General features: G+C 35.4%; 4 protein-coding genes across 7 annotated transcripts; 2 read left to right on the forward strand and 2 right to left on the reverse strand.

Annotated features, from left to right (window-relative positions):
* The first annotated feature begins 221 nt into the window (after positions 1-221).
* On the forward strand, positions 222-12,903 carry Tty (tweety). 4 transcript variants are annotated; one of them, XM_070299510.1, is made up of 10 exons: positions 4,912-5,172; positions 6,334-6,557; positions 7,473-7,686; positions 9,650-9,922; positions 10,296-10,630; positions 10,817-11,248; positions 11,331-11,432; positions 11,643-11,882; positions 12,430-12,623; positions 12,815-12,903. In XM_070299510.1, exons 3-9 carry the CDS (start codon positions 7,549-7,551, stop codon positions 12,599-12,601), a joined length of 1,692 nt encoding a protein of 563 aa, XP_070155611.1. In that variant the 5' UTR covers positions 4,912-5,172; positions 6,334-6,557; positions 7,473-7,548; the 3' UTR covers positions 12,602-12,623; positions 12,815-12,903. The 4 variants fall into 4 exon arrangements, with proteins under 4 accessions (XP_070155613.1, XP_070155610.1, XP_070155612.1 ...); XM_070299512.1 differs by lacking the exons at positions 4,912-5,172; positions 6,334-6,557 and adding an exon at positions 222-563 and having other exon boundaries at positions 11,643-11,735; XM_070299509.1 differs by lacking the exons at positions 4,912-5,172; positions 6,334-6,557 and adding an exon at positions 223-563.
* Positions 12,904-13,055: 152 nt separating this feature from the next.
* Positions 13,056-15,604, forward strand: LOC138935115 (uncharacterized). Its single transcript, XM_070299513.1, has one exon. It carries the CDS (start codon positions 13,060-13,062, stop codon positions 13,315-13,317), a length of 258 nt encoding a protein of 85 aa, XP_070155614.1. The 5' UTR covers positions 13,056-13,059; the 3' UTR covers positions 13,318-15,604.
* Positions 15,605-17,070: 1,466 nt separating this feature from the next.
* Positions 17,071-22,814, reverse strand: LOC138935112 (pyridoxal-dependent decarboxylase domain-containing protein 1). Its single transcript, XM_070299508.1, has 10 exons — positions 22,704-22,814; positions 22,362-22,556; positions 21,373-21,786; positions 20,981-21,262; positions 20,811-20,882; positions 20,405-20,641; positions 19,969-20,316; positions 19,466-19,751; positions 19,114-19,371; positions 17,071-19,021 (listed from the first exon to the last, which is right to left on the reverse strand). Exons 1-10 carry the CDS (start codon positions 22,767-22,769, stop codon positions 18,768-18,770), a joined length of 2,412 nt encoding a protein of 803 aa, XP_070155609.1. The 5' UTR covers positions 22,770-22,814; the 3' UTR covers positions 17,071-18,767.
* Positions 22,815-23,885: 1,071 nt separating this feature from the next.
* On the reverse strand, positions 23,886-25,218 carry Mrpl12 (mitochondrial ribosomal protein L12). The gene is made up of 4 exons (XM_070298678.1): positions 25,079-25,218; positions 24,564-24,819; positions 24,175-24,306; positions 23,886-24,096 (listed from the first exon to the last, which is right to left on the reverse strand). The coding sequence occupies exons 1-4, from the start codon at positions 25,141-25,143 to the stop codon at positions 23,980-23,982; spliced, it is 570 nt and encodes a 189-aa protein (XP_070154779.1). The 5' UTR covers positions 25,144-25,218; the 3' UTR covers positions 23,886-23,979.
* Between the last annotated feature and the right edge of the window lie 2,125 nt (positions 25,219-27,343).

Genomic DNA, 27,343 nt, shown 5'->3' on the forward strand with positions numbered 1-27,343 from the left:
AACTAGATGGAGTTGGATGTTTTACCGATCAGTGCTGACAACACATGTATTTGATTTATACTTTGCAACGTGACTTTTTAAAAAAGGATAAAAGGGGGAGGAGGAATTTAATGATCGATGAAATAAAAATGCTGGCATAGTTATCATCAGGTTTCTTTGAACTCTAGACCTCCTTCTACCCCCCCCCCCCCATTCATGCATTATTCGCGCCATTTACGCACGCACGGTATCTGTTCGTTAAAGCATGCACTTTCTACACCTTTGTTCTTCCTCTCGAATGCATCTATCTCGTTTTGAATGCAAACGAAAGTGCGAAGCTCGAACGGATCTACGAGCGGAAATCCTTGAAATCATGCGCAAGTGCAGTAGGATGGAGAGGTGTGGGAGGGGGTGTAGAGGAGGAAGGAATAGAGGGGGGACCGACTGGCCGCGACGCCGCCCCACCCCTTCCCTTCTTCGTCAGTCGAGCTCGGGCCTTCGTCGGGGGTGTACGCGCGTTGTATGTCGTTGATCGCGTTTCGTCGTACGCGAGCGTACGGGCTTGTCACTAAGAAAACATCGAGGTAAGAATTCGTTTTTTTTTACGCGCGCGTATAACTCGCGGACTCGTCGTCTCGATTAAGAGATGATGAGGGACGAGGAATTTATCTCGTGTCGCGTATTCTGTCACGCGAGAGGTAATCGCCGGTGAGAGACATGCTCTCGCGGACTCGCCCTATGTGCATTGTACCGCCTTATACCCCGTGTCGTAAAATGTGCTCCGGAGTAACACTGTAGTACGTCGTCGCGTACGCAACAAAGGCAGCGCCTCTCCATTCTCGAGATAAGCAAGAACGCGAGAAAAAGGAGATGATATATATATATGATATATATATAGTATATATACAGAAGGAAAGAGAAAGAGAGACAGAGAAGTGTATATATATATATATATATATATATATACATATATACATAATGGGAAAGAGTGGAAGGAAATAAAGGAGCCTGATGGCGCTCACTGTCGTCTTCGCATGTACTCTCGGGGATCGATACACGGTATACACTGGGGGCGACAGAGTGTGGGTGCAAGAATACATTACACGACTTGGGACGCATCGGCTGTGTGCGTGTGTACGTATGTGAGAGAACGAGCGCGCACGCGCGCAGAGAGAGAGAGAGAGAGAGAGAGGTTGAACAAGAGGCTGTCGGATGGAGTACATGGGGGCTGGATTTCGTCTCGCAGGCTCTCCCGGAACCGAAGAGATCTCGCCAGATGTTGCGTAGCGTGGGCCGAGTATCCCGTATAAAAGCCGGACGCTCGTAAAATCGTCGCCGGGGCCGATCGAACAAAAGCAAAGAGAGAGAGAGAGAGAGAGACCGACGTTTTTTTTTCCCCGAACGGGAGAGAAGCTTCCTCGTCTCGCGTTCGCGAGTGGACGTGGATGACGGACAACTCGTCCCTACGAGAGTATCGAACGAGTCTTCGTCCGTCTTCCTCACGATGACGACGAGCACGAAGCTTGATATCGAAGGTGGCGGATGTTAACGGAGCAGGCCAACGCGATTACACGATAGGTCGATGACTTTTTAGCGTGCGATAGCGTGCACCCGGGTTCGACGGTCGAAAACATCGAGAGATCTAGGGGAATGCGTCATTCGTGTGAAAAATCACGTGTATCGATACTTTGACGTCTGTCAAGCAAGTTCCGATAAAATTTTAATAAAGACACGCGCGCGCGCACGCATACATGTGTGCGTGTTATTTTTCCGGGAATGATTCAAAATTCCAATTTTTTCGGAGCGTTTAATCGTTAGAATAAACGTGCCAACATTAATTGGATAGAAGACAGTTTTCAACTTTATATATCAGTTTTTCAAATTTTAAAAATTTCAGAAAAATCTGTGTCCGAACAATATTTATTTCATAAAAAAAAGATTTATTTGCCATGTTTCATGCAGAAATTTTATGTACTTTACATATTTAAAAATTAAAAAGCATTATTCTTAAAATTTATTGTTCATCAATTTATATACAGGGTATCCCATAAAGACCGTAACAACGTTTAAGGGTAACTCTTGAGATCATTTAAAGATGATTCAGATCAATCTCATTTCCGTGTTATAAGCGATTAAAAAAGAAGGGCCTTTTGCAAACTAAACTTTATAGAGAGTTAAAACTACATTCTTTAGTTAATTTTAGATAGAGTTTACTTTAATAGAGAGAGAGAATTTTAATTTAAGGCTTATTGTTAGTTACAAAAATGATGGAAAAAACTTGGAAAAATTTGAAAACTTGCAAAAAATGATGACCTCTCTCGATATTTTCACTGAGGAAAAATCATCTCCAAATGATTTCAAGGATTTACCCTTAAGCGTTGTTATGGTCTTTACCCTGTATATCATTAACTTTGCGATATCGAGAAATAATATGATATAATATGTTGTAATGTATTACATAAGGTACATGTAGACTTTGCAAAAGATACCGAAATTTAGAAATTTCGCGTTATCAGTCGCTCTTATCAGTTCTCATCATTTCTCTCCAGGTGAATACGTGAATTAATCTCGAAATGCGAGATTTTTTTTTTTTTTTTTTTCGGCGCGAATCGCTCTTTGATCTCTTTGATCTCGCGGCGCAGAAAACACGTGATCGAGATACACGGGGTCTCGCGTCAATCTCTCCAAAGTGACAAGCGTGCGAAAACCGTATGCGAGATCGTTCTCGTCTCGAGAAATCTCGTTCGTCTCGGATATCTTCCAAAGACATCGCGCGGCTCTGTAGACAACGTTATGGTCGCGTTATAATCGATCGATCGCTAGCGGTTGCATGTCGCGATATTAAACGACTGTGGAAGATCGGTCGATGACTTTTTGCGCGCGCAATTCGCGATTCACGATACGCTCTGGCCGGCAACAGGCACGGTTGCTTACCGTTTTTAATGCCAAAAAGGCTAATCCAAGATACTACAATCTTATTAAGATACTCGATACCTCTTCGCGAAAACGATGTATCTTATTTATTGTTAGACCGAGGCAAGCGCGAAAACAAGAGCGTTCCGTTAAATTTATTCATAAATGCATCGTAAATTTATACACAATAACGTATCTGGCGAAAAAAAAGCTCTTGAAATATTAACAAAATGGTATAATAATTGTTAACAATATATGTCGGTTCCCTCTTATTTTTAAAACTTCAAAAAATTCTTTTTTTACATTTATCTCTCGTGACAAAACACAACGCGGTCTTTCCTTCACTCGATATTATTAGGTACCTCCGTTCGCGTTACACATGCACACTCTACATTTTATGCATATAGAACGAAACGCAGGCGTAGTGAACAACTCGAGAGGAAAGAAAAAGAGTAAAAGCTGCAAAAAAATGTAGATGACGTGAACGTAGTTCTATAATAACCGATTCAATTCGTTGCTTTATTCTAAAGAAAAATATTAAGCCTAGAAACTGTGGATTTTATTAAGTAAATTTCTATTTTTCATTGTATCCAGACTTACACAATTTTTTATATATGACTGAAAAAATATACTTTTAAATATTTGAAATTACTGCAAATTATATATATATATTTATACAAATTATCTTTTATTTAAATCATTTTAATCAAACAAATGTGTATATAAAACGAGTATTGTACAGACCATTTATTATAACTAATAGCTTTTATATTTTAAAATATATAATTATATATAATAATTATATAATAATTATGTTTTTATTATCTAACTTTAATCATCCTTTTAACTTTCCTTTATACTTAATTATTACACAGGTCAACACAGTTGATAACAATTGGTTTTCAATTGAATTTTTTAATTTTGAAATTACGGTATTGACTCGTAAAGTTTATGTAAATACATATGTCGAACGAAGCTGTTGCTAATTATAATAATTATGTTAATTATGCAGTTACGTAATAACAACATTAATTATAATTACGTTAAATCGAACAGAAAGCGCAGAGAGAGAGAGAGAGAGAGAAAATTGATTAAATTTAAAATAACATGGAACTGTAGAACCCTCTCTTCTGGTATCTTATTTATTAGTGTTCAAATTTTTCACGCTAAAAATGAAATAAATTCATTCCATGTTCGGAAACGAACGATGCACACGCTTCTAAAAAATAAATAAATAAAAAGGCAGAAGTAAAAGAGTGACGATGCAAGTCAAGCATGACAAGAGACACAGGTGCGGACGATCGTGTAATAATCTTCATTTAAAACCACAACGCGATTGGCGATGATTTTATTTCTTACGGCTTATATACGTTGACGCACGCATGTGTCATACGCATGCGGTGAGTAAAAATATGGACGCGCACCGATATTCGAGTCTCCGTTGCGAATAGCTTTCGCGGCTTCTCGCGGCTCATAGCGATAAAATTGCCGTTTTTATCGGACCGAGAATGAATAACCGCTCCGGCTTCGGCGGTGACGGTAAAATGGAATATGAAAAGATTTCTCTACGATCGGATATTATACGTTAAACTCGATAAAATAGAACATTGTCGGCTGACGGAATCACTCGTGATTTTTGCGCAATGAAATATTTAATAGTGACTCATTTGCTTCAAATCGATTACGATTATTTGCATTTATTGCAAGATCGTAGAGCCAATTATTTTGACGAATTATTGCATCTATATTTATTTAATTAAAAATTTTATTTTGTATTGATCACTTTTTTGCATTAATAATCGGAGAGACTTTCTTTTTTTATTGAAACTCTTTTTTTTTTTTTTTTTTTTAAGGAACAAGGAAGCGTTCGTCGCGTGTATTTTCAGGTCATTGTGGAAATGAAAGACACGTAATATTATGGATTTCCTCGTTTGAATGTATCATATCGAGTATATTGAGAGAAGCGTGCTGTGCAGTGTACGATGCATACGCTTCAAGGATAGAATGGAATAAGGAAAGTAGGTTAATAAACCGTATGTGTACATTGCACTTTATCGATCCGCGGATATATTTATTACGATGATAGATATTTGTTGCTCGTCTACAGGAGTTCAATATAGAATGTGGCGTATATAAAGTGCTGCTAATCGGTCGGCGAAGAGACCGTTACACACATCGTATTTAACACTATAACATTCGAACAGGCTTTCATATATATATAGCAAATTAATTCTCACAGTTCTATTACGGGAATACATCGAACGAAATTCCACCTTCCTTGTACGTAAATATTTTATTTATTTAATCGACGAAAATATGTAGGTACACATCCACACATATTCGCTATTAATTTATCAACGAACTCGTGTAATAACACAAGATATCGAATATATATTTTCGTTTTATTGACTTTTTTGTATTCTTTTTCAAATTTGACAATTTATCCTGTAAGTTAAATTTTTTAATTTTTTTTTTATCCAGACTGTAAAAAATAATAACACAGTTTTTTCTTTATGTATACAATAAGTGCTTTTAAATTCTTAAAGAACAGAGGAGATAAAAAAATTACGTTTCTTTTTATATGTATATAAATATCTCTTTTAGAGTTTATTATTATCGTTAAAAAATTATTTTCTAATCAACAGATTATTAATTTAGAAAATAATGCCATCTTATTTCTCAGCTTTTTACATATCATAATTTGTTATACGTTACATTATTAATATAATTTCAAGTTCATTTTTCTTAATTTAATGTAAACATATATACAGAGTGTCCCCAATTTAAATGGCAAAACTTCAGGAGCGTGTAGGGGACCGAAAAGCTAAGACGGAAAGTCCTTTAGAGGTTTGCTCGTTTTTGCTCCATTTTGGAGAAAATCACAAAAAAAGAAACAAAACAAGTTTTCGTCTTTTTATTTATTTATTTACATTTTATTTATATTATCATCTATTTAATACAGATATTGTTCAAAATGTTGCCCTCTTGCAGCAATGCAAGCATTACACCTAGCACTGACCTCATTAATTGCAGCTAGACATTGTTCTAGTGATATTTGGTGTACTGGATCTATGATTCGGTCTCTTAATTGCTCTCTTGAATTGATTGGCACCGTAAAGAATAACATCAAGTGTTTACATATGTAAGGAACCTTGAAGCAGAAAGTTTATTCGGTGCCAATCGACTCAAGAAAGCAACTGATAACGAGAAATTGAATTTTTGCGATTTTCTCTAAAATGGAGCAAAAACGAGCAAACCTCTAAAGGGCTTCTTGTCTTAGTTTTTCGGTCCCCTACACGCTCTTGAAGTTTTGCCATTTAAATTGGGGACACCCTGTACAATAATAGAGATAGATTAATTTTTCAAACATTTAAGTTTTGCAGAAGTTTTTAAGAGATAATAGTATATCACCGTTTTTTGGACCCATTAAATTCATTTCAGTCGATTTGAGGACTAAAAAGCATCTCAGAAATCCTTTCGGCGCGCTTTAGCGATGTCAATGAAGCGAGAGAGATGGAGAGCTGACTGGCACAGACTTCATTAATTAAGCGCGCGTTGATTCCACTACGGAAGAGTTGAATCACCACGGTAAAACGTTTTGCGACATTGAGTGACGTCGACGTATTTAGCCGAGATTGAATCATGACTCACAACGAAAGAGCACGGTATGCTAATACGAAACGATAATCAAATTAAAACTCTCGATGAGGCTTTTTAGAAAATTTGATATTTTATTGCGAGTAATTTTTTTCGATAAACTATATAGAAATATTGCGAGAAGTTAATGGGGATTAATTGTAAATCAACTGAAAGAAACTAAACGCGAATGCTAATTCTATTTTTTTCTATTCCATAAATTAATTTTTTAATTTATTTATAAGATCACTCTGAGAATCAAAAAATTAATATCTAAATTACTTTGTGTTTTAATTTAAATGAAGAATGATTGAAATTGTGTATTAATGTGTTACAATGTTTGAGAGTAATTATTCTTAATTATATGAGACATTTTTATTTTATTAGAATGTTAGATCTGATAATATATTTATCAAATATAGTAAAATATTCACTCTCCGAAGAAATAACTCACTTTTTCAAGTTTATGAAAAGATAAAGTTAAATGTATTATTTTTGATATTTATTTTAGTGTTTTTTTTTTTTTTTTTAATTGTAAAGATTTCATACGTTATCGCTTTTAATAACAGATTTTAACGCTCGCTTTTTTTTTTTCATGCAGGATTTTTAAATATCGAATTAAAAATATATAGAGTAATGAATTATGTAATGTATATAGTGTATAAAAAAATATAATACGTATTAATGAATTATATGTAATACATATATTCATATAATACATATTTATATTATATAATTGTATAAACGTAAAATGTCAATTAACACAAAATCCAGATTCTATTTGTAGTATTTCCTTACGCGGACGTTACAACATTTATTTGGAGATAGAGATGGTACTCCCGGATATAAAAATATTCTCGATTTAACTTTTTGCCCACACATATAAATATCGATTTTTCTGAATATTCTCGCACCATACTAATTTTGGATTTTTTTAATTACAGCGCTCGCGCGTAGCATGTCTTGACGAGTAGGAGGGACGTTTCGACAAGGGTTTTTGGCAGATAAGGATTCTGCAAAATGGCGGGCGGTCAGCAGCTTCCGGAGCAGTACACGGTACCACAATACGCGAGGATCTTTCATAGTCTGCCGCATCTGAACGTCTCTCTACATTCGGTCAATAATACGTTCAATCCGCATTCCGAAATCTATTTGGAGGTAGGGATGGTATTCCCGGATATATAAATTCTCAATTTAACTTTTTTCCCGCAATTTTATTATCGGGAATTCCCTCTCGGATATCCCTCTACCCCAATTTTCAAACGGCGTCCCGTGCGCGAACCGATCTCGTTGATTTAAATATTTAAAACAAAGTGCGTCCCCGATTAATCAAGCGCGCGCGACCTGAGCCTTTAAGTCTTTCCCGTGGATCGATAAACGAATTGCTCCCGGTGAGAGAATTCGGATTTCGCGTACGAACCCCGAGATACCAAGAGAAGAGCGTTTCAAGATAAATATTTTATTCGAATCGATGTGAGTGTGTGTACGCTGGTTGAAATCTTCTCTTGGGAGATATCAGCATCCTCGGTTTATTTTCAATCATGCTGGACGATGTACTTCGAATACATATAATTGATATAAATATTTGAAATGCAACCTCTTTCCCCGATAAAGATTGAATGTTCTTTCTCTCTAATATCGAGTTCTCTTAATCCTCAATGTTTAATATATTTTGCAGTTTGCTTTATATTTAAGTTTACATTTTATATAAGCGGATATACATTAATTGAGAATCCTGTTTTGGTAATACTCGCTATTTCCAATTGTTAATATCTCGATGTTGCAAAATCAGAATTTCTCGACGCGGATGTTCCGGGGAATATCCTTTTCACCACTACGGAGTCGCTATGGATTATTGTACTCAGTTGATCATAAATTTGCGATATTGATTCGATACATCGATGAACGGATGGAAATTCAGGAAAGAAACATATCTAGAAACGAAATTGGGCGAGAGAAGAAGATTCGTATGTACCGATCCGTATTCTTTTACATAGCGCAAGGGGAGAAAGAGAAAAGAAACGATTCACGTGTCCACAAGAAGGCAGTCGGCGACGGGTCGCAAACGTAACACGGCGAGGATATGAAAAAAAAGAGAAGGGAAAAAGGGGAACGAGAAGCCGGCGAAGAAAGAAAAAAAAAAGGACCGAAAAAATACGACGACGAGCAGGTGGATGCCGCGAGCGTGAGCGCGCAAGAATCCGGGCCGCGTGTAACTGTAGGAAAGCACAATGGCTGGGAAAGCTCAAACAATGCACAAAGGCTTTCGCATAATGCGCGCCTCGGGGGTAACTCGCGAGCGGACTGCTCTAACATGCTCGGGACCACGTCGGACCACGGGTGTATCCCGTCATATTACCCTCGGTTCCTCCACCACGTTTCCGCAATCATGTCGCTTTCTCTTCTTTTCTCTCTTTCCCTCGTCGTCCCCTTTTTTTCAGTCACGTCTTTCCCATCGAAGTGGTCGAATTCATGGAACGAGACACCCAGGTCGACTTTGAAACTTAGTCTCGGCGCACGTTTCCGTCACGCCTCCTCAGCAGGGTGGATCGGCCAAGTTAAAAATCGCCGAGGAACGAGATAGATATCATGGGAAAAAAGATCTGAAAAAGGAGGAGCGATGAAAGTTACGAGTCTCGTCTTAAGCGTAGTTTGCGCACAAAGTAAATACGAAGAAAAATGCGTCCGAAATAGTGTCATAATGCAATCCTTGACGATATACGATGATGATAACGCTATTGATATGCGATCATCTTTCAGTAGAGGAAATGAACAAATCTTGGCATGATTCCAATTTTTGGACGTTGTTTATTTGGATAGTATGTTCGTAACTGAAACTTCTCGAGGCCCAAAAATATAAGGATAAGAGAAAGAACAGTCCCTTTCTTAATTAAATTTTAAACTAACTATTAATTTTTAAAGAATTTTTATTTCGTAATCAATATAAAGACTTATAATTTATTTTTTTGTAAACTTTATAAAAATCAATGAATGACTTTTACATATCTAAAATTATATATTTTATATTAAAAAGTCAGCTTTTTTAAATAAAAAATATATTATATATGCGAAATTACGAGGAAAAAAGGCAAAAGGCCATAATTGGATGCAACTTTTTCAGAGCCTCGGGATATTAGGAAGTATTCCTGCAGCCTGGTTGATCTTAACGTTGCTGGTATTGCTGGTTTATTTGGTAACGAGATGCTGCGACCGGAGGCCGCGCCCCAAGAAGTCGATAACCGCGCTGAAATGTTCCCTGGCCATCCTGGCATTACTCTGCAGTGGAGCAGTTGCCGTTGGTCTTTACGGCAACGACGACGTTCATAACGGTTTAGTGCAACTAGTAGCTGCGGCGAAGAATGTCGATGGAATCCTCATGGGCGTCAGAAATCAGGTCTGATTCTTGCGCAGTGCAGTTATATTTTGTTTTATCCTAATAATAAAATTTTGTTTATCATAATAATGCAATAATAAAATATTTTGATAAAAATATAAATGTTGAATAATTAGTTGTTTTAATATTAGCTATTTTTAATTCTTATATGAAAAAATAAAATTTCGTGACATATATTTGTATTTTACAAATTTAAATTACATTATTTTTTTGACGATATAATATTAGATTAAAATTTTCTTTCAATATTTAATAGACGATTTTCTTGAGAAAATATAAACTGAGAATCTTGGCTGATATCAATGTAGTTTAAATAATTAACTAAAAAAGTTATATCTTTACCTGTGTGTCATAATTATACATTTCTTCGCAGACTGACAATATAGAAGCGACTCTAAAGAAAAAAGTACAACCGCAATTGACCGCCCTCGGTGACGAATTTGATGCTCCGGTCAGCAATAAAACTATGTTAGGTTGGCTGTTGGCGGCACTTAACGGTATGAAGCAAAACACGAGCATCGCCGTAAATCGGAGTTTCGAAATACGAAAGCCCTTGAGTGGAATCAGTCTCGCTGGCGCTATCGGAATGGGCGAGAAGATCGAGCAATTAAGATGGCCTATCACTATGGCAGTCTTGAGCGCTCTACTTGTCCTTTGTGTAGTTCTAGTGGTCGGTGTTGCACGACACTCTAGATGCGTCCTCATAACGTACGTTTCTTTGAAAATGGAAATAAATCTGTCATACTGATATCTCTTTTTCGATTATCTCGTACACATTTTTTGAGTAAAATATTTAAAATCTTAATTATTTGTAAATTCGAGAAAGATTACGTCTTCTATAAACGTTACAGATGTGAAGTCAAAGCGAATCATTCTGACAGAATATTTTTTCAGATTCTCCGTATTCGGCTTATTTGCGGTAATCGTCTCTTGGCTTATGGCGTCCTTATACCTGGCCACTTCTGTAGCTCTAGGTGATCTCTGCGTATCGCCCGACGGTTATTTAAGCAGAACCGTACCGTCGACTTTAGCCTCTGAGGTACTCTCATACTACACGCATTGCGAGAACACGCGCAGTAATCCATTCACGCAGAGATTGCGGGACGCACAGCGCGCGGTGGGCCACATGAGGCATAATCTGAACAGCGTGACTCGATTAGCGATAGAACTATTTAAAGATCAGCAACTTCAGCCAAAGCTCAGCAGCTTATCCACGGATGTTAACACCGTAGACAGACTCGTGTCGGGTTTGGCCACATTACTCGACTGTAAACCTCTGCACAAGCAATATGTTCATGCCGCTAAGAGTTTATGTCACTTGGGATTGTAAGTTAATATTTTATACATAGATTTTACACGCTTTTAAATTCTTTCTTACAATAATAGCTCTCTCTGCGATATGTTTTAGGTATGGATTGAGCTTTATGCTAATAGCCAGTTTAGCCGCAGGTCTTCTGTTCACTGTATTGGTTTGGGTGGATTCGCATACATGGATATATATACGAAAACGGTAAGCATATTGATGTTTATGGGAATTAATATCTGCGAATCTCAAGATATTTTATTTTTATATTTTATTATTAAAATTACGATAAAGTTTTTTTATTTTTCATGCTTCAGCAGATACCACGAGATTGTTTACGCTCTATTTTAAGAGAACTCTTGTGGTATCCACTGGATAGACTTAGATGAGGCATAATCGGTGATGCGTTTGTTCCAGAAGAGATTACCATCAAGTCGATGAGCAAGATCCTTACTTACCACCGTCGGCAGCCTCGCAAGCGATAGCAGCTCGGACCCTTCGAGGCCAAGGGTCGTACCCGCCTACAGCCCCTACGCTTAATTCGAATGCTCTTGGCACTCATAATACGATTAAGCAGCCTCTCTTGCTAACGCCGCCCCCACCGTCCTACGCTACTGCGACTGCTCGAGCACGTCAACTGCACGAGAGCATGCTAAAGTTTGTGCATGAGATTTTCAGTTTATTCTCCTTAATTTGTTTAGCTAATTGAATTAAAAGATCGATGAAAGATCGCGCTAAAATATCATATTAAGTTCAGTGCGTCTACTTTGGATGTTGCTTTAATCATACATGCAATTTTACTATCATTAAAAGAATTTATATCATCATTTTTATATATTAGTACGTGCTTTTAACGAATATACGTGAGATAAAGTGTGATAATTGCATCATATAAATTGTTTTGATTTTATATTTGATGTTTTAATTATTTAAATATTTCAGTGTTTTTGCGCGAGGCATAGCATATTTTGGAACAGATTTAATATTTTTCTTAGCGGACATTAGTTTTGATTGCTTTTATAATATCATTAAAAAACTAGTATAGCGCGCTTTGTAATCCTAATCTCTTATTAATATAAACATAATGTATAGACGGTTTCGCAGGCGTGATTGAAATTGGATTTATGTTTAGATAAGCTTATTGGTCATTATGTAAAACAAAGATAATGCTGCAACTTGGTTTGTTCTTCCTCGCCATTTACAGAGGTGGGGGTGTTAACGGGAACGGAGCAGGCGGGGATCATAAATCGTCTCAGCATAATCAGCAATCAACGGGTGGACGAGCTGAGCACCGTTCTGGACTCGGAGATCAACCTGGCCAGTACGCGACTCTGAGCAAACAATGCAAGACACTAGAATCCAGTGACTTTTACTGAGGGCACGCCCCTGCAGGGCCCGGTAAATATAAAAAGAAAAACGCTTTAAACTTAATACGCCTTTATATCGTAACGTTTGCACGTTTGCATTTTCGATGAATTTAAATGGCATAAAACGAAACGATGAGATTCTATACTTTTCTTTTGTTGATCGTTTTTTTAAATTCCTTGCGTTTAAAATTGAAATGGCATATCGCATTCCATGTTATACAGGTAGAGAACCACCTTGGACGCCAAGCGTGGCATCCTTCACCGGTACCCTGTCTCATAATTCGCATGGACCCGCGCATCTTGCTACTTTCCAAGACTCTCGAAAGACGCAAACGCTGGATCCGAAAAATCTGGCCAATTTGAAAAGGGGTCCCACTCCGGCCTGGAATCAAAATCGACCGCTCCCGCCGAATCCTGCGAGTCAGCAACAGCCCACGTGGGAATTTGAGTCACGTTCGCAGACTAATATGAATCAGTTTCGATCGTTGGTGCGGAACAAGGCGCCTAACATTCGCATCCAGGATCAGATGCAGGATCAGGTCAGGACTTTGGACAGAAATTTTTCGCGCAGTCAGTTCAACGGTACCGCCGCGCAGAATAACACGGTGCCGAATATGTACGGTACGTATAATCGAGCGCAAGGAAGGCAGGAAAAGCCGACGGTGGCCACGCTAAGTCAGGTACAGGGTAGCGATCCTAATTTGTATGCTGTAACGGAACTCTAATCGTGGTAAAAGAAAGAGACGATGTATTCAATGAATCGTATTTTCGAAACGTTGTCATTTTACAAAAGGAAAGAGTTTTGTCCTTCGATAAAGTTCAAGTCGGGCGATTCGGACTTCCTACTTAAGAAAAAAAATGACAAATCGATTTCGGAGATCTGCGATAAAAGTGAGAAAAGTAAAGGATGAGGGGGAGGAGACGAAAAAATCTTAGAGAACTTAGAAACTTGTAGGAGACATACTTTATATCCGAGATTTTGTACTTGTATATCATGTACAGTAATTGTGGTACGTCCTTCTATGTTAGCCTCTCTCTTTGTTACGGTGATCTTGATTGGATCGTGCGCGAAGTATCCAGAAAGGAATAGGTACTTACAGCGGCGACGTACGTATTTATTGCTCGGTTAGTTGATCGAAAAGCTATTGAAAGCATCTCAATGAATAAGCACAAAAATATTTATATTGACATCATTTACAGAGATACTATTCGCTTGTTCATTCTAAATTAGCTGTTAATTTCGCGTACAATGTTTAACTTAAGGAAAGTTAAATATCGTTGAATGCTCTGAAAGAAATACCAAAATATACAATGAAGGAGGGAGATACCGAGGTTTTTAGATATACTTTTTACATTTTATCAAGAGAATCTACGTTGAATTTTTCTGTGAGAGATATGCAACACACTTTATATGTATGTGAACGCGTATACATACATCTCTAGTTACCGCACGAATGTCTCGTGATTTTTACGAGGTACTTTGGCAGAATTCGATTGACTACGCTCGATATACTGCCAATGCTTAGGCGAATATATTTTTTAAGTACAAACACGATGGTAGCACAGATGTTATGCGTTTTCAATTTTCACATGGGAAAGAGAAAAACTAAAACACGCACGTGGGTGTCCGATTTATTAAAAAATATTGGAGATCTACTTCCACACAAGCCGTATTATATATAATTAAAATACCGCATTACTCTTTTTTAAAGGCAGTGGAAGAGAAATGGATCTAAAATTGAATCTTACTACATTTTGTAAGAATCGAAAATGAATTTTCTGCGGAGTGCAGTCTTCCTGACAGATATTCTACACTAGAGATATACCGGGTATATATAATCTAGCAATTATTTGATATTTGTCAAACAGACGAATACCAAATAATTATTTTAACACCAACGTTGAAATAATAAATTCACGTAAAGTCAATAATGATGAAAAGTATTTACGTGAAAACGCTGAAGAGAGAAAAAAAGGCTCATCTTCTAAAAATTTTAATGTAACTTTCACTAATTATTTCCTCCTCGCTAGATATTATAATAATCGCCACGTTTTAATCGCAAATAATTAGATCTGAATATTAAGGAATAATTTTGTGCCTGAATAACCTGGATATAATCGGACAAATATTTACGATTATCGGAGCATCCGGTTGGCAATGCCTGAGTGTATTCGGTACATCTCTAATTGATACTATTTAAAAATTTATAAGAGTCGATAGATTTTCAACAATTACAAGTGACTTTATATCGGCATCCGCATATAATTCAGTAAATCTGTATATAAACAGTAACAATTAAGATTATCGAATAAACGTAAAAAGTGTGATAAATCGCGAATCTAGATGTTATATGAATTCGTGGAAGCATTTTGCCACTTTGGTTGACAGTTTGACTACGATTTCGGGATGCAGGAAGGAAAATCGTGCCATTCCAGTGTAACGTATGCATTTATCGTAGAATCACTTTCCAGAATTTTTTTAGAGATTTGTGTTTAGTCGAATAACAATTATATATAACCGCAGTACACACCAAGAATTAATAAGGGGAGCGTGAATAGCAAGAGAACTTAATCCAATGTAAATAATTGTAATATTTATTACAGAGCGCGATCGCTCATATAGACTAGTAGCATATAGTTTAGTTAAATGCGCTAATTTAAGTTTCGATAAATATTAAATGTGTACACGTACGTGTGCGGTATGTCGGCCACGTAATATATGAGATGAACAAACGTGTTTTGTTCATTTTATAAAGAGATGGAAAAATACCCTAGTCAGTATATAAAGTTGAGTACATTCGATAACAGATAAAAAGATCTCTTGCCAAATTTTTAACACAGGCTCAATTTAATCAAGAAAAAAAAAACAAAGAAAAAAAGAACTTAAAGAGGACTGCTCTTTTTTTCTCAAATATTTGTATCGTCATTATTAATACATATGAAAGCTATTAGTGCGTGATTGCCCCCCGATATACATGTTCTAGATTAAGAAAAAAAAAAATAAATAAATAACTTATCGAGAGAGAATATACAAGCATGATCCAGTTTCAGTGTTTTAACAAAATGTAAGCATCTAGTTTTATTTTGTACCCAGTATTTTTTTTTCTATTTTTTTCTTTTTTAATGACTCACGAAACACTGAAGGTGGACGTTTTCACATAGTCGAAAGGAAACAAAAGAAAATTTGTAGTGAGTTTGAAATTTTACAATAAAGCGCGCAAACGGGATCAATGTATTATTCAGATTGAAATGTCGAACGATCGCTTGACAAAATCAGCCGATCAAAAATTAATTCATGCTTAAATAGTTTCCTACAAAGAAATATTCGATTCGCGCTCAACTATATTTCCGGGCGAAACTAACGAAGAGATTAGTTTATATGCGACCTTGCATTTTACATATATTGCAAATTAATCTAGAACAGGAAACAGTTGTTAAACATCTCTTAACATTCGAACTTGTAATCTAAACAATTGTTAATGAAATTCTCCTTTATTATAATCTTTCAATTTCTGTAGTTGAAACGAGAGAGTCTGAAGCACACAGTTATGAATCAGAGTTTCTAATGAATGAAAGAGTATTTAAGTTTCTCATGATTTTTATACGATAAATACATAATGTGTGTATAATATAAAAAACGAGAGCATCTGCAAATGAATACGAACAAAATAGAAAGGGAGGCAGAATGATTGAAAGAAAGAATGAAAATATGTATGTGCATTTATCTATTATACATATATATGTATGAGTGAGAGAGAAAGAGAGAATGAAAACTCGTTATTTTCAAAGATGTTGGAGTGATACGACGTATAATGATGCATTAAATAACTCGTTTTTTAATCGATTTTATTGGCCTATGGCAATTGTTCACATCGCGAATTAAGCAAATTAGTTAATAAACGAAAATCAAAAAGAGAATTACGGAGAATCGAATTTGATGCAGATACGGATACGTGTGACAAACAAGGGAAACGGGAGACCTAAGCTTTTGTGCACCCTTTTAAGACTGATACTGGATATGAATACCGAATGATCCAGGGCTCTAATGTTTTTTCCTTATATCCGTATATTATATAAGTACGTAATCTTTTACACGTGTTCGGTATATCGGATAGGCGATGGGACGTTTATTTCTGTCACGTAATTAATAGTATCCATCGGTATATCTTCCTTTCGATATTTTTTTCAATTTACGTTGCATTTCCAATGCAACTTTCATGCTATATTTATTATAGCGAAAGAATAGATGATATATATTATTTTTCTTTTTTTTTTTTTGCGCATTTCTCTCTCACTGCGCGAAAGAGATGATTTATAAAGTACGTAGAGGCTACTCGATTACTCCAGAAACTTATATAAGTTATAATATTCTATTGCATCTTTATTTGTATGTATGCGGTCACGCGAATTTTGATGTAATATAAAAGAGACTTATCTCAAAGAGGTATATATAGGAGACAACACACGGAGAACGAACAAAGCTCGTTAATTGATACCACTTTTGTATATTACGATTGTGTCTATAATTGCCATATTCCGGATTTAATTCCTCCTATTGTAACGGAACATGAATATTATAAAAAGAGAAATAAAAACCCAAAATCCATAATTATTTATCGCGTTGCGATATGAATATATATAATCGTAAAAATTCATTACTCATAAATATGTGTGTGGGCGTGTGTGTGTGTGTGTGTGTGGTGTGGAGCGCGTAAAAAAACGTTAATTTCTATTCTCTATATTACAATATTTTATAGTCATTAGCAATACTTTATTACAACAATTTTGGTACATAAATATACATGCTGCTTGATTTCTTTTCATCTTTAATATTGTTCAACAATTTACGAATATCTCCTAATTGCGCGGTATATTTTTTACTTGTTGATTTTATCGTTAATCAATGCAATATTTTATCTTGATTTCATCATCGATTACATAATATAAGACCAATAATATAAATTATTTCTTTCTATTTTATTTAGATGGGAATATAAGTTTTTTCTTTGGCGAGTCATTGCTTACACTTTTCAAATACCTTCAGAACACTTTTCTTGTAATATTTTCATACAAGTACCTATTCTTTATAATCTCTCATAAAAGATACAAATATACATAGAGAGGAGAGAAAGAGAAAAAAAGTTTCCTTATTACATTTTAATTACAATATTGTGCTTATGAAAAGTTGAAACTTAACGAATACAAAAAATTAATTTAGAAATTAGTAATTTAAAGGGAATAAAAATTATTGAGTAACAGGGAAAACTTTTAAATGATTTTGACGACAAAAAAAACTGAAACATCTTTTGGAATAGTATAATAATTAAAGAGTGTCTAATATATATTCTATATAAAACTTTACTATATTTAACAATAAATAATTTTATTGCAACATATTCTAAAAAAGAATATTTTATCAAATAAATTGATATTAATAAGATATGAGAAGGAGAAGCAGAAAATAACTAATTAGAAGAGAAAATGATCTTGCTCTAAATTATTTCATAAAGCTAGACTATGCCAGACTATGTACTTATTCGCAGTTCGCCTTGAGTGGAAAAAAAATTCGCATTCTTTTCATGGATTCATCACAAATCTATCTGTAATGTATGCAATATGCGTCAAAATTCGTGGTTGTTTCTACATTTCCGTGACTGGATCGCTGTTAACCGGAATAAAAAGACATGCCACGAGGAAAATAAACATGAAACTGATTGCCGAAGTATCAAAACGAATCGCGAATATGCATACAAATTTGACACGTTAACAGGTATTACACGTTAACAGATGTAAAATTGTTATGTATGAACTTATAAAAGTAACATCGCTATGTGTATCAGTCTAATAAGTACATGGACCATTCCATGACTAAGTCGCAATCGTTTAATAGCAAAGTTTTTGAAAGAGAGTCTGCGGAGACATTACGTGAAAAGGTAAGAAACAGCTGATCAAAAGTATTAGCGGCAAGGAAAAGTTAAACTGTCGCGCGCGCTTTGTTTTATCGAGCAAATAAGTTCTACAGATTACGTTTAATATTTTGCAGATACAAAGAATACCTGCAGGTGGGAAACATCTGAACGTTTCATGTTCAAAGTAATATCGCTCTTATGCCAAGTTTAACGATGACTTGGAAACTATGTGCTCTCGACGCGTATCATAACGGTAAAAATGTTTACTATGACTTCAATGTTTGCCCCGACCCTTCTTTCACTTGGGGCTGAAAACTAGTACTGCTTATCAGAGGCATACTCTTACCGCTCTGTAGGCTAGAATGACTGGACGATCGACTATGACTCTGACTACTAGCACCAACTGGTGTTTGCACTAGCGGTTGGGGCGGAGTTCTAGCACCGGAACCGTTGCTGTTCGCGAAATTAGGCTGCAGTTGCATGTGGTACTTGTAGATATTTTCCGTACTCTCCACAATACCTATTTCAACAGATATATATTGTACGAGATATATTATTTATATCATAATCATTTTGTGAATGTGAATATCTCTATATAAAATTTATAATTACCAGCTTGCAAATTTAGACTACGACCGCGAACGCCCGTTTCCTTTGAAATAGGATTCCACCAATTGACAAAAGTTCCTACTACTGGGACATGCCTAAGAATACCTTCCTGCCATAATTTCTCCGCGTTTTCTCTCTCAAGATCGGTTTGCGCTGTCTCGATACCCCTCTTAACCACTTCAGAGATGGTATCCATCATTTTAGAACTGGCTTCAACTTCTTGGCCAACTTGCAAGACTAAGGATAATAGTTCGGCAACGTCTGGAAATAATGTCGTAGTGTTTTCGATGAAAGTATATAGTAATATAGTATGTAGAATCGCATAATGTTAAAAAAAAGTGCGTTTTGTTCTTACCTGTGTCTTGCGTCACCATGCCAAATCGTACGCAAGCCAAACCATCTGCGCCTTCTCCGAGGGAAAATGCGGCATCCGTGCTGCGTAGCGTTTGGACCAATTGCGTATTTAGTTTGTTTAGTTCTTCCCTTGCTTGATCGGTCATAACGTGAATCCAAGTAGGCGGAGCGTAACGTACACCTCCCAAACCCGCCCAACCCGGCATTTCCACTAAATGTAAAGAATCATTCTCTGAGACTAAACGTACGAAGGTGTCTTTGTGTTCCACTGTCGCTAGTAATATTTCCTATTCAACGAAATTGCGATGGCGTTACTGATGAAATTTTAATTAGTGTCGATGATTAATTTAAGACATTTGGTACCGTATTCCTACCGTATCTTTAAATGCTTTACCGGTTTAAGATATTCGTTTAAAAGAAGAGATTATAAAATGAAATGCGATACATATTTATCGTTATACGTTCGGTAGGAATACAGACCGACGAAATCCAAAACATTCTTACTATTTGTTGTTCAAGACAGGTCACTAGATTATCTATATCTTCGGTCGTAGGCGGCTGATCGGGATTCTCTAACGGACAGATTCGAATCGCGACACCACACTGTTCTATATCACAAAGTTCTATTTGTACATTGTCAATGTCCCTCTGAAGAATCTGCCCCAACCAGGAATTTAATTTATCGTAATAGGGTAGTACGCGCTCCGAGGCTTGAAGATCCTTGTGCGCCGGTACAAATTGGAAAACTAACGCGCTCGCTACAACTTCAAATAACTGTAAATTGTTTACAGGATTGTTTGCGAGATATTCGCTTAAAGTGTAAGATTCCGTTTCACTGCCTGGTGGTTGACTCTGAAAGAGAATGAATGATAAATTTTAATTTTATTGCATACTTTCTTTTTTTTCAACGAAGAGCGTACACTGTACTGGAGAAACTTACCAATATTCTAATGCAAGAGAACTCTTTAATCTTATTGTACAACTCTTCCACAGCCAAAAAACATCTTTTAAATCTGTTATATACTCCGTCTCGACCTAGAGCTTGTAGAACGGCCCACAAGGGTAAAGTTGGCAATCTTCTCGATAGTGAATCTGCCATCAGTCCTGAGACCAGCGACAGGGTAGTATCTCTTGGAGTAGGTCTTCCTCCTTTAATATCTGCTAATCTATACAATGTCTATAAGCGAATATTAAGGAAAATCGAAACAATAATTAATTGACATAATGTGTAAAAGAACGCTATAAAAGGTGATAAATAAATATAAAGGCAATAAAAATTAAATCTTAAGTATCTCCAAAATATTTCAACATTCTTAAAGATATCAAGAAATCTCATAAAAGGATACGACTACTGGTAGCGAAGGTATACCTAACCATGTGCCAAGTGGTAATGTAATGCTGTCTGCTATCTTTGACGGCTGCAACATAAAAAAATAAAAACAAGTTCGAGAAAGATGTTTGACAATGAAAAGAGATGAGCCATATTTTGTCAATAGTATATTAGGCGAACAGTTACCAAATCTTTCGTAGAATTATTCAACGCGAGCGCAGCCAGTGAATGTCCTCTGAGATGTAGCCAGACGTTGTATTTGTCGCATATCGCTCGTAATCGCGTAATATTGTCGCAATGACCTGTTAACACCGAACCGGCTTCAGCTAGCACCAACAACGGTGTCACGTTGTTCGATTGAGTGTCCTCTGCTAAACGTCGCTCCAACGCCGAGACGTCCATGGCATGCCTCGAGCCAAATATAGTGTTATGTGGAATTGGTCTTATACAATGAAGCGGCAAAGAGAGCTGCAGAAACATAACAAATCTTTAATGTGTGTTTAAATCAATGATCTTCAAACTCTTTTACGATATATATCCCACAATAATCGCTGAAAAAAAGGATCGAGGAATATCACCTGTCTGCACAAGTGTTGAACGACGCCTAAAGGTGCAGCGACAGAGCTGTAAATTAAAGGAGTCTGAGACACGAGAGTGGTAAAACCCTCCTCCATGTATCGAGGATATTTTCGGTGTAGAGCGAGCCGCGTCACCCTGACCAGTCCCTCCAGGTGATCCTCGTGAAAGGAGGACGCGCAATCGACGAAACGGAAGATGTGACTGAGCCATCTCGTTGTGTCGGCCGCAAGACGACCGGCGAGCTTTTGCGCGTGTGACTTTGGTAGCGCTATCGCGTAAGCTGAAACGGTGTGCGTGACTAAGGCTAATTTCACCTCCTCGGTTAGAGTTGGTAGAGCTGTGATTTGACTGATCGGTACGTCCGCGGATTCTGCCTCGCCCGGCTGCGGCGCGTCCTCATGAACTACCAAGTCCTGTAGAACAGAAATTTTCTAATGAAATCGGGCGTTTTTATTTTCTCACGATATTAATTATTATCAGTCATATATTAATATTAATTATTAATTATCTATCATATGTTTTTATTTCACAATCATGCAAAAAATAAAATTGAAAAAATATAATATTACATGTTTATATTATACATTTTTTTTATAAATATATATTTTATTATATTTCTTATTATATGTTTATTAAATGGCATAAATGGTAATAAACATATAATGAGAAATTTAATAAAATATAAAATATACAGATATAACAATCAAAAGACAATAATGCAAAAGAATTACGCTTATTAAATAAAAATATAAAGAATATCTATTAAAAAAAACATCAAATTTGCTAAAAAAAAATATGCATCTCTTTCGAATCGCAAATTCAGACTCACGTTTATTAGCATGCAATCACAACGGAGACGTAGCATAAAACACCGCGACCACGTGATAAGCAATCATCGGAGCTATCGCGCTCGCCCCCCATTGGTTTCTGCTTGCGAACACGCCTACACACACACATGCACATGCAACATACACATTCATGTACTCACCTGTACCAACGCCAATATCTCGTCCGGTTTCTTCGGTTGCGACAGGAATCCCGAGGGGTTGTTCCACGTGGTGCCGCCGTGGCCATCGGCCTCCCGTTCCACCGCCTGCTCGAGCCGCGCGATCACCTGCGACGCCTGAAAGTGCAACGCGCCCACCTCGGTTGCCGACGAGCCACCACCACCTCCGGCACTGACCTGTCAAAATTGAAAGGGAAACGACACTCTGAGTTATAACCTCCGGTCAGTCGTCGATCGCGCGTACCGTTCGCGATCATCCGCGTCGTCGATTAAATCCCCAGTTTCCCTGAGACCGCCCGTTAATCGTCGCAGAGTCATACGCACCTCTAGTATGTTTTGCGCTATACTTTCCATCGCCGCGTTATCGTTTGCGTCAGCCTCCTCGGCCATCGTGGCAGCAGTCGTGGCTGGCAGTAGCGTCGCCTCGCGTCGTTGATGTCAACTCGATTGCGTTGGCGATCGATCAACCTCGTACCCGTAGTGGCTATTCTTGTCGAAATTTTCTGTAGAATATATATATATATATATATATATATATATATATATATATAGGAACGCGTTCTTTCTAAAGCATGAATTTATATTTAATTTTTGGATTTTATCTAGATCATAGATGAAAAAGAGGGGATACGACAAGGAACGGGGCCCGGCGAGCACGTGGGCCGACAATTTTATTTTATCGATATGGCCGTCGCAGCGCCATTCGTTCAATTCGCAAGTACTTTGGAATACTTGTTCGATTGTATTATCGTGTATTTTATTGCGAAAAACGTAAAAAAGTAAAATAGAAAATATTTCGAATAGCCGAGTTTCAAATAGATATTTTAATCTTTTTTATCGAAAGTAATTGCGGTATTTATTAAGTAAATTGAATATTCTAAAGAATGTTTCATCCATCATCCTCCATCAAATTTTTGTAGATAGCTTTTTTTTAATAATTATCTATCAGTGAATATTTGCTCTCTGCGAAGCCCTTGATCATAATACAGAGATTATCTTTTTAAAAATTGACGAGTGAAAATTTTAAGGAAAGGGAAACATCCAGTAGCTTTCGAAAAGATTCAATATAAAATTATTTTAATATAACTCTGCACATGTACACACACATTCATATATATAACCATCATGAGCAATTAAAAAAAGATTATAAATTGTGAGGGAAAATAAATTTTTAATGAAAATAGGATTTCAAAATATTAAATATATATAAATGCATATATATATACATGAAAGTATATTTTTATTAAATTTTATAAGATAACTGTATATACTTTTATTATATTATATTTGCTTTTTGGATTAATAAAAGGATATAAGTCCTTTAGAAATATTATTCATTAATCGAAAAAAAAGATATGTTGCATGATTGCGAAATAATTTGACTTTTGCAAAAAATATATTATACGATATAGAGATACTTATATATATTGAAATAATTTAATTTGATAAATGTCAAAATCATACAAATGTGTAATGATAAAACTGGAATGTTACAGTTTTCTGCAATATAGGAATAGTAGAAAGCATCGCTATATAGTGATAAATTTTTACTGTATAATATTACAGATATACATAATAATTATGTAATCACACATATGATTTACACGATCTCGACTTTAGCACCGACCTTTATCAGAGAGTCTCTCAATTTCTCTGCTTCATCTTTTGCTAGATCCGCCTTTACTATCGTAGGTGCGCTTTCGACAAACTTTTTCGCCTATTTTCGTTAAACATAAAACTCGATTAATTTTCAATAATATTACATTTGATATTTAAAAAGTCGATAACTTAATACCTGAACAAGATTTGTGTCGGGCAGTAGGCTCTTTATTTCCTTTATTAGGGCAACTTTCTGTTTATCATCAAATCCTGTCAATTTAACAGTAAACGATGTTTGTACTTGTTTCCGTGTTTGCTCTTCTTCTTCCTAAGTAATAAAAAATAATTCTCTTCAAAAACTCTATAAAAATTGATTAAAAACTTAATTCCATTATCCATTATTTTCTAATTTAATTAAACATAACAATATTACCTCAGCCTAAAGCACAGCAGCAATCCAAATTTAATTAAATATAGTAAAAACTTTTGCAAAAAAGAGTTACGTTCCATAAAATGGAACTTGTATAATACATGTTTATATGTACATATACATATATGTAACATTACAGCGACATAAAAAGTTACCTCAGCCTGAGGCGCGACAGCAAATCCTCCCATAGGCATGATAGGTGCATCTGGCAGATTCAGTCGTCTCTTTAATAGATCACTAAGCTGCGCTACTTCTATTAGATTGAGAGCGCTTATGTCGTTAGCTATTTTGTCAATTTTCGGGTTTACCACTTTGTCGGCACGTGACGGAGGTGGTGGTGTTGGTTGTGGTGGCAATGTTGTCGTTTCCGTTGTTGCCGTAAAACTCGTCGATTCCGCTCGCCGAATAATGCTAAAACTCACACGACAAACATATCATTGAATAATCAATTTTTTTTTAGGTGCTTCCAACTCGAGAAAATTACTTAATATATTTACTACTAGACTTTTCTTATAATTTTATTGAATCAAATTATTTTTAGTCTTTACCAAACAAAATTATGTATAAATATATAATTCTTTTCCGAATTAAAATAACCAACAAATAAGGTTATGTAACCATACATTTTTACACGATCACATATAGATTAATTCGAGCATCTTAATCTCACCATTTGTGAAATTGACGAAATTGATGAGGATTTTGCCGATATATCAGACGAAAAGTGTTAATCATCTCGAATATAGTTGCCAACACGTATGTGATAACGAACAGAAATCCGGTCGATTATCCGGATAATAAACGATTCATCCAAATTCAACCATAGAATAATAAATATTGTAGAATGTAGACCGTCATACAAATTTATGTATCCTTCTTATCTGTTGAATATCCCGATTGGTTACTGGATAGGGAACTTCTAGAGTTTCTGGGGTCTGTCAGATCTTAAGTAAAAAATCATCTAGGGTCTGTCATAAGTAAATGCCAATTTAAAAAAGAATATTTTTCTCGATACGAAAAAGTACAATTATATACTGATAAATATAAATACATACAAATAATATAACACATAATATTTTGATGTCAAGATATTTATATTATGTATTTTTTGTATGTGTGTTTACAAAAGTCGATGTTATTAAAAGAAGACGATGAGAGATATGACCTCTTATTTTATATATTTATATAATAAACATTAAAAAATTAAATTAATCTTTATCTATCTTAATATACACGTACAAATAGTAGAAAATAAGAAAAGTTTAATCAAAATGAAAAAAATAAAAATAATATTTGTATATAAAAGTAATATAAATATTTCTATGTAGAATATTCTTATCATATTATAATATTTGTAATTTCTGTATAAAAATGTTTGAAGTATTCGTATATATATCCTAAACCTTTTAATGTAACATAAACTATTGATTACGTATCATTTCATTAATTATAGCGACGTCATATGGATAATCCCTTGCAAGCATTTCATTCGGTACATAATAAGTATGTTCGTATTTAGAAAAATATCTTCCTATCTCGTCATGATGGATCCTTTTTGTTGAAGAACATATCGATATATTGTCTGAAATAAAGAGAAAATATAATATATGTTACACGTTTACTGTGCTACAAATAAGAGAGATTTACTAGAGATACTTTATATGCGATATTATAGTCTTTTCAAATGATAATATACCTTGTCGTACATAACAGTATTCGTTATTATTACAGAAAATTATGTAATATGGTTCATGCACCAAACACTTAGAATCTGTACAATTCTCATCATTTTTACATGTTGATATTTTTGAGTCAGTATTCGGTAAGGTCTTAAAAATGCCAAATATTGAATCAAGACTGAAGTAATGGTGCCAACCAACTATAACTCCATGATGAGTGGAGGTTTTATCTTTGTTTTCATATTTATGGGTTACGATCGTCCCAATTACAAATTTTAGTTTCGCCGATCTTTTTTGTGGTTCGCTTTCTTTTACATTCACGTTAGATTCCCACTGGAAGAAAAGATGTAACATTTGAATTTAATTAATGCCTCTCTTTTAAATTGATATTTGTATCGATTTAAGTTGCAGATAATTATATAATCAGTTTTCATTTTTTATATTAGTATGCAATAGACATAGTAGAGTATAAGTTACCCTCATTAAGTCTATGACATCTGCATGTTTTCCTTCCATTATATGCCATAGTATTAACAATTGCCCTTCGTCCTGTATGTTTAAGCTTCTTTCCCGTATTTTCAAATATTCAATTAATATTGGTTTTATCTGAAAAAAGATATTTTAACTTAAAAAGTCCAATAAATAACCCAATGTATCCATATTATTTATAAAAAATTGATTTATAATGTTCTGATTATAGACAAAGAAATGTGAAAAATTGTTTGTTATTTCTTTCTCATTGTTTATAAAGAGTGATTTATATTAGTTGAACATCTTTTTTTACCCTTTTTTTTCTCTATAACTGATTGCTGGTTATACTAACTACTGTTAAAATTAATAAAAATCATATATAAATAATTGCCAACCAACCAGTAAATGATTTCTGTCGCGATTATCCCTCTTAATAACGTTCTCCAAACAGAATTTGCCGTTTTTCACTTGCATACTAATATATTCTGGACGTTTTGTAATACTGAGGATATTAAAAAAATATATATAATACAGGCAACACACACACACACACACACACACACACACACACACACACACACACATACACGCGCGTATACACAGATGTACGGCAATCAATGATAATTACTGAAAAAGGAGCAACGTATATTATGCTTAAGGATATTATATTTTCTAAATGTTATATTTTCAAATTATACAAACTAAGAATAGAATAAAATCAGAGATCTAGGAAACAAATATATAAATTATATAACTTATTATAAATTATGATATAATTAAAATGC

The sequence above is a fragment of the Polyergus mexicanus genome, unplaced genomic scaffold, assembly GCF_030449975.1.
Source record: "Polyergus mexicanus isolate NDT 795.1 unplaced genomic scaffold, iyPolMexi1.0 SCAF_7, whole genome shotgun sequence".
In the NCBI taxonomy this organism is placed as follows: domain Eukaryota; kingdom Metazoa; phylum Arthropoda; class Insecta; order Hymenoptera; family Formicidae; genus Polyergus; species Polyergus mexicanus.